This window comes from Geospiza fortis, unplaced genomic scaffold (assembly GCF_000277835.1).
Source record: "Geospiza fortis unplaced genomic scaffold, GeoFor_1.0 scaffold229, whole genome shotgun sequence".
Lineage (NCBI taxonomy): Eukaryota > Metazoa > Chordata > Aves > Passeriformes > Thraupidae > Geospiza > Geospiza fortis.
Genome location: NW_005054357.1, coordinates 941798 through 950099, shown reverse-complemented (window position 1 = coordinate 950099; position 8302 = coordinate 941798). Strand labels below are relative to the sequence as shown.

Sequence of the window (8302 nt, the reverse complement as noted above, 5' to 3'; positions counted from 1 at the left end):
GGCGCTGCTGAGGGGAGCCCAGCAGGCCCGCTTAGCTCCTGAGGCGGCGGGGGACTGGCCTGAACACCGAGCCGGCTTTTGTGCGCATATATACATAAAACCATATTTTTATTTGTTTGTAAAAGACCTCGTAGAACAATCAAGTTGTGTGAAGGCCCAGATGCGTTTGGTTGTAGTGTTTGGTTATGGTCTCTGTCCAGGTGTGCTGGATGGAGAGTGACAGATCATGACATTTGCTTTTTTAGGTTGGTATATGATTTATAGTCGTTTGCATAAAGTTATTTTCATAATTACATGTGGAGAGAACAGCCTAATCGTGCTAACCCCAATGTTTTTGTCATTCTTTGAATAGAACTCAGATCAGGTCTGCCCCTGCTTAATTGGGACTCAAAACACTGAAAACAGCAAACTTTGTAATTGGATATGTTGTGAAGTGCTTCAGAAAATAAGAGTTAACTTTTTATTTTAGGTTTCCCAGAATACTATGGATAAGAACTTTAAGGAAGAGTTTACGCAAATTATTAAATTTGAACCTCCTTTGTACAAACAACGCTACCAGTTTGTTAAAGATTTAGTGGAGAAGTACAAACCTAAGAAGGTTGGTATGTTTTGTCTCTTTAGGTTATAAACTTGAAAGTAAATTGCCACTTGGCATCTCAGGGACACAAAATGCATAAATAACCTGTTAACCTAATTACCAAACAATAATGGTGAAGGAACTCTTAAAACTGAATGGCTTTAACAGATACTTTGTGATATGTTGTTTGGCAGGGGTGCATAAAATTAACGTTGCTTGATGGGAAGAGGAGAATATTTAAACAAGAGAAATGCCTTAGATTGTTTTTGAATGTAGTGGGCATTCTGTTTTTAATTTAATGCTGTGGAATTTGGTTCAAGTTGCTTTCCTCATAGTTGGGTTTTGCTTTCCAGAGCTGTTAGTTCCATGTAGCGTATCGGGGTTATTTCATCATTTGCATGGATAGTCTCAGATGAGAAGTGACATTGAGAGTGTGGGGTTATGTGAGGCTAACTCATCTCCACTAACTTAAGATCTTGTGACTCTACCTGTGTTGTCACCTGTGTCCCCCCAGTATACCAGAACTTTTGTTTTACTATTCACTGTGAAAAGCTAAATTGTTTAAGTAATATTCTGTGTCCTCCTCACTTCTTTCTCAAAAAGATCTTCTCAAGTCTGCAGCGTTTAACCCTTGAACTGATGTAATATCTTAGGGGCATGCAAGAAACTGATGCACCTGCATTACTTATGTAATCATACTTCTAGTAGCTAATAAAAATCTAATCCAGTCTATGATACCATGGCACTGTAATATGCTTTAAAATAGAATGTATTCACCAGTGTTGCATCTGTCCTTAAAGGTTTGGATTTTCTGATTTAGGATGTGGAAGGGGTGGGAGAGTGAACTTTCTGTTGACACAGATGGTAGATAAACTGGGTACAAACAACTCAGGATTTTCACATGGGGACCAGCAGTGTGCTTCAACCTTGACTGAGCCTGAGAAAGAGCAGTGGGAGTTGGTTTACATACTCAACTATCTCTTTAGCTTACAGGAAAGAATATCTTATTATTTGACTTCATGGTCTGAATATCCTCAGAGTTCCCCACTTAAACATTAGACTGAGCTTGTAAACTTGTTTTATGCAGATTCTTTGCTGCTAACTTGGCTGCTGGTGAGCCTGTTCTCAGTGTTTTGGAGGGAGAACAGCCCAGTGAAAAGCAGTGGTGAATGTGAAAATTGCTGCAGCTTTTGTACTTAAAATCATACTTTTCTGTAACTCATGTGGAAGACATTTTCCAGAGTCAGTGCAATGTCCAACATGTACTTGTTTATAGCTGTAGTAACAAAAGGTTAATTCTTTTTAAAAAATCTTGCAGGATCTTTATATACATCTTTTAAAAAGAATTTTCCAATCTATATCTATCCTGCTTGCTTACAGCTCTAAATTTTAGTTATGATTCTGAAATGCTTTATAATTAAAACATTATTTTGATAAATATGGCTGTTTAATTTTATGCAAGTCTCTGAAATGACTTAGAACTATATAGCATTTATACATTTTTTAATATCTAATTTACAGGTGGCAGATTTGGGATGTGCTGACTGCAGCCTTCTCTGGATGCTGAAATTCTGCAGTTGCATTGAAGTGTTAGCTGGGCTAGATATCTGTGCAAATGTAATGAAAGAGAGAATGTAAGCTCTTTGATTGCTTTGAGGTTTGTGTTTGTCCTTACCTGGTGATGTGGTGGGTTCACCTGGCTGGAGCCAGGAGCTCGCTGAAAGCTGCTCTGTCATTCCCCCTGCTTGCAGGGCCCTCAGGGTGTGCACATCTGAGAAATACACTGTTTGTAAAGGCACTAGTGCATGGTGTTAGGAATATCTATATATGCTTATATGTGACATTATTGTCTTCAGAAAGATCAGTTTTGATCTTTTTGAGATGTACATGCAACTTTAGTCACCAAGGTGGGGACTTGTTTATCATTTTGAAATAGGAAGGTTAGCTCAGTGTGTGGTGTCTGGTTTAGAACCTCTCTAAAATGAGAGGTTTATGTGATCTTTGAAGCATCCGTTGGTCCAATGGATGAATGTAGATTTACTGAAAGCAGATTAACACAGTTTCAGTGTGTAGGATCTGGATGTTATCTCTCGCTCTTTCTCAAGAATGAGGAGAGGTAACCTTTTGTATGCAATATTTATTCTGTGTTTTGTCTAATGCTGTACTTCAGAATGAAATTTGCACATGTACTTTGGTGTCTCAGTGTATTTTACTTGGAAAAAATAGGGAATATGCTTGCCCAATACTCCCCCCAAAACCCTGCAAAGCTTGTCTAAACCAGATTTACTGTGTATCTGGAATTGAACTATTACCAGAATTTACAAGCGGCTTTCCAGGTGACTTGAGAGTATAATGGAAATTTTTGTAAACACAAAGGACAGTTTCTGGATTAACTTCTATTCTTTCTGTCCTATGATAGGTAGTTAGAAGAAGTGTTTGTATTGCATATTCTTTGTTAGATCCGTGTCAGGTAAACCTTTTTGAAATTCATGCATGGTGTTAGCTAGTTCATTTTCATGCACTGTTTATCTTGTTTTAAGATGCTTCCTGTAATGTCATATTTTTAATACTTTTGTAGGCATACACTGTCTCCTCTTCCTGTTGATTATTTGCAACCATCTGAAAGATCCCTGACTGTTACCTTGCATCATGGTTCGGTTGCCCACAAGGATCCTTGCATGCTTGGTTTTGACTTGGTGACGTGTATTGAACTGTGAGTATTAGGACAATACAAAATGATTTTTTAAGTCCATTAGAGTTCAGTTTGGAATTTTGTCCATGCTCCAAACAGACTTGATCAAACCTTTCAAGCAGAAGAGGAGAGTTAGAAAAGTAGAAAGTAGAAGAGTGGCTCCTAACTTGTGTTTAAATTAACCATGCTAAGTAATTCAGGTATTGCTTATGGTAGGAAGAGGATACTGATGAAAAAGTACAAAATGCAAGAGGAGATTTGGTCAGACAAAATCCCCTGTGCTGCCACTTGGCCACAGTGCCAGTGCTTATATTGCAGAGATAGGTGTAATTACAAGTTACAGATATGGGTTTGGGGTTCTTTTGACTGGTTGTTAAGATTACAGTAGTGTGTTTTTAAACAAAGACATCAACTTATTCTTTTCAGAATAGAACACCTGGAAGAATCAGAGCTGAAGAAGTTCCCTGAAGTGGTGTTTGGTTTCATGGCTCCAAGCATAGTTGTGATCAGCACTCCAAATTCTGAATTCAACTGTTTGCTTCCACAAGTGATGTTATACAGGCATCCAGACCACAAATTCGAGTGGAGCCAAGCAGAGTTTCAAAGCTGGTAAGGTACTGAACATCATATGCTGGGTGCACGTGATGCAGCTCTGAGTGCCCAGTAGTGTCAATGGCTGTGTGTTTTCAGAATAGTTCACTTATGTGGTTTTCTGTCAGTGAAGTGTCACGTCCTGATGTGGTGGTTTCTTTGCTGTTGAGAGCAGTTAAGCATATTCTGTGGATTCTATATTTTGTGATGGTGGTTAAATTGGCTTTAACTGCTCTACAAAAAAAAGATTTAAAATTCTTACTTATTCTTTATATATCTTTATTACAATTAACACATCTGAAATATAAGGTATCAATTAATATTTTTGCATAAAACCCTGCTATAGAAATTCTTCATAAAATCCAAGAAATGTGCTTGCTTTATATGGTGTGTAATCAAAGCCCTCAGTAAGAATATGAAAGCAGATTTATCAGATAGCCACAGCATGTTGAACACAGGATAGTTGAATGGATCATGGCACAATGAAGGATTTAATACAAATCATATGTCCATGGCAGAGGGTTATATGAGATCTATCTTACCCTTAATATCAGGAATGTAATAAAAATAAAACAGAGACAATGGGATGCTCTGATAACATTCAGCTGTCAGACAGTTCTGGAAGAAAATACATGGTACAGTAAAGAATTCCATACCTCAGTAGCCAACTCTTGCCAATTTTGCCCCTTGTTTCTGCCATACACTTTAAAGTATCCAGTGATTTTTGAGTAAATGGTTTTGCAAAGCTGGAAGCATGTATTTCTCCCAACATAACAATACTAAAACCTGCCTGTAATTAGCTGCCTTAGAATACCTTAGAGAAAATTTCTATGACTTCAAGTATATTTGGATTTTGCTTTTAGATAGATGTGAATTTAAAATATTGGTATCACTGAAGAAATGTGGGGGTTTTTTGAGCTGTAAACATGAGAAAGCCTTTGTGTTGTGAAATAGAAATGTTACATTATTCTCTAAAATACATGAGATATTAATTTAGTTTTCTTCTTTTCCATGGAGAATGGTGCAGGTAGGTAGCACAGTTTTGGTTCCCTGCCCCATTTGTTCACACTGGCTGATGATACAAGATACTTTTTATTTAGGTGTTATATACACTATTGTAACCTGGATTAGGTAGATTTTAGTCTTTCTATATTTACAGCAAACCACACTTTCTCTATTAACTGGTCTCTTGTGGTTTAAAGGTGTGTATGTTTGTTTTTCATGGGTTCTTCTCAAATAACCTTGTTCTTGAAAATCAGATTTTAGCTGACTTCCAGGTTGGCGAGTAAGCAGCTTGTGAGCATTAACATTCATGCACATATTGTAGAAGAAACAGTAATGTTTGGATGGCTAAATTACTGATACTAAATGATTCAGATTATGGTAGGCATCTTACAGCTCTGGCACAACAAGATGTGACAGTGCTTATCTTCAGGCCTGGCAGTTTTGTTAGAGAAATTATGTTCAAGCCTTTGCAGCCTTAGAGTCTTGATTCTCCTTAAGAATGGATCTTTATTACATGGAAAGATGAATATTTCATATAATTGGAATAATTGGTCTTTCTTAGGGCTCTAGAGACTGCTAGATGCTATGATTACTCAGTGGAATTTACTGGTGTCGGGCACCCGCCAACAGGAATGGAGAAGGTTGGGTTTTGTACCCAAATAGGTGTGTTTTTTAGAAAATATCCTCAAACTGGTGAATCTGTTCAGTCTGAGAAACCCATGGAAGCAGTTTACAAAACAGTAAGTATTATTTTCTTCCTTTAGAGGTCTGAATAAAAAGTAAAGTTGTCTATGATTGCCTGTGAGGTTGTTACCAGGAAATACTGCTGACAGTCACAGCAAGACAATCTCATTCTTTGTGTTTCCAGTTCTACAAAGGCCTTAAACTTTTAGGGTATTTGCTAAATAACAATATGGATAATCATTCGTATCTTAAGATACCCCTATCCTTGCAATGAAATTTCTCCTTTCTGCCAGCTATTTTTCCTCTAGTCATTAAATTTATTTATTATGTGGCTGTTGGCAATGACACAGATTTTTGAGATACATACAAAATTTTAAAAAAACATTTCTTGCTAAGTGTGACCTGAACTGAAACGTAAAGTTGTGTTATGGCTTTATCTTTTATGGTTTCCAAGCTATAAAAAACATTTGTAATTCCTGTATTGGAAATTTCTATGCATGTGAAATGTCACCTGTCATCTATTGCCCTTAATAGATTAATGAAATGGTCTTTAATGCTCACCAGACTTGGAAATGCATCTAGGTGATGGACATGTACTAGAAATTGCTCCTGTTAGAGGGTCATTTTGCAGAGTTTTGACATGGGTATCCTTTGAGATTAAACAAGAGTGTTACTTTTGTGTGCTTCTTATCAAATTAATTTTTATAAGGTAACTAATTTATAGGACTAATTCAACATTTCAAGATGTAATTGAAAAGTAAGAGATAATTATAGACAGTGGAACTTCATTGGTAGTGTGTTGGTATAAAGCACTTCATATAACCTGGTGGGAATGAGATTGCCTGCTTAGTTTCCTTGATTGCCTTGGAGTATAGCTCAATGTGGAACACACTACAATTTCCCAGATTTTGATGTCACAATTTAGTTTTAGCATTTCCTACAGCTGTGAGAGCATATTTAATGTTTGACTCTGAAAACAATAAATGACGTACTGTAGTCTTGGTTTCCAGATGACAATTCAGAACTAGTTTAGAATCTCCATCACTATAAAACTGTCCCCAGAACTCCATAATGTGAGAAGTAAGAGAATTATTAAAAAGAGGTAAAGAATTGCAGGACTTTACCTTGCCTGATCTACAAGTGTAGCCTGCAGGTATAGCCTGTTGGATTTTGGGGTGTTTAAGTTCAATTAACTGCCAGTGTAGTTGTAATAAAGAAAACCAGCTCATATTGCCTAGTTTTTGTTCCCTGAAACTGTTTGATAAGCAAAACAGGATTGAATAAAAAATGATATTCACATTTTAGTAGCTTTTTTGGACAGCAGATGTTAAAATCTGAGCTTGTGATAGTGATAAACATTTTATGTATTCTTGTATATTGTAAAGGTCTTCAAAGCAGTGTACCCAAGTCTTAAAGATGAGAAGTACTTGCAGAATGCAGTGATCAGTGAAGTTATTTTCACAGCTCAAATCATTAAGCACCGTTTAATGTCAAAACGTGAGGAGTACAGTGATGATCCTGAGAGAAAATCCAAATTCCAGCTTTCAATGGACTGTTTTTCTGACTATCTTGGAAAACTGGTTGTTGAAAAAAACATGGAACCATTTGTCAGTGGCAATGAGGTTTACATACCTCTCAGAACAATCTTTTCTTTTCCCAAAGTGAATCGACTTTGTGGTACCTTTGAGAAGTTATGCAAGCTTATTGCAGGCAAGGTCACACTGAGCAGTGATGGTTCTGCTGTGATGTTCAATATTGAACATGAAAATGAAGAGAATTAGATCAGATTTCTCAAGCAAAGTTCAGTTGAAGTAATGAAAGTGGTTTTTTAGAAGCTGTCAAGTGCTATGTTCTGTATGCTAACTAGACCACAAAACCTTTTCTAACCTTCCATCAGTGGTATTTATCTGTCAGCACCTCTCACTGAGTGAAGGTGAGTGCTTGTGACCAAGGTAACAGTAACTCATAGGGGTTTCAAGTAGAGTATCAGGGGCTAAAAGGAAAGAATTAGTTCCCAAGAAGAAAATTAAGTATTTCTGTTTGCTTTCTATTTCTTTATTGTAGCTATCATTACTAGATTATTTCTGGTAGTATCTTATTAGCTTCAAGGATAGTTTGTTTTACCATCTACTGTGTTGTGCTGAATGATGTGAGTCAGACATAAGTTTAGGGCAAGTTTTTTCTTAATTTCTTTAAAATTTATAGATGCCTTTTTCAAGATGAGTACATACTCAGCCTTGATGAAAACCAAATGTTGTTCCCGCTGAATTGAAATATGAAACTGGCAGATTTGTTGTTTTTGAAAAAATATTAAAAAAATGAAAGAACTGCAGTAATTGTGAATGCTAACCTATCTCTGATGTAGTTGAAAAATGTTCTGTGGTTTCATGTGCAGCTTTTGTTCAAAACTGTAAAATCCAAATAGAGTAGATGGAAAAAATTCAACAAGAACAAAACCCCACAACACAACCAAAAAAACCCTCCAACACCAACATCAAGAAAAGAATGCAGTATCCTGAATATAAAGGAAATAATGTGGGTATTGATTGTTTGGTTATGGTCAGAATAGTTGAACAGAACACTGCTGATCAATGTTCTGAATTTAAAATTTTCCTTCTAGATTAGAAAAAGAATGGGATCTAAATGACACATTTTCCTGATAATATAGATGTCACTTTGTGATAACACAGAAGCAGACATTTTAAAAAGAAATCCTTAACTGGAAGAGAAACTGAAGTAGACTCAAACTTCCA

General features: G+C 36.5%; 1 protein-coding gene across 1 annotated transcript; it reads left to right on the top strand.

Moving 5' to 3' along the window:
- The first annotated feature begins 467 nt into the window (after positions 1 to 467).
- HENMT1 (HEN methyltransferase 1) lies at positions 468 to 8213 on the top strand. Its single transcript, XM_005423698.3, has 6 exons — positions 468 to 598; positions 2099 to 2211; positions 3156 to 3290; positions 3696 to 3878; positions 5428 to 5605; positions 6935 to 8213. The coding sequence occupies exons 1-6, from the start codon at positions 485 to 487 to the stop codon at positions 7328 to 7330; spliced, it is 1119 nt and encodes a 372-aa protein (XP_005423755.1). The 5' UTR covers positions 468 to 484; the 3' UTR covers positions 7331 to 8213.
- The last annotated feature ends 89 nt before the right edge of the window (positions 8214 to 8302 follow it).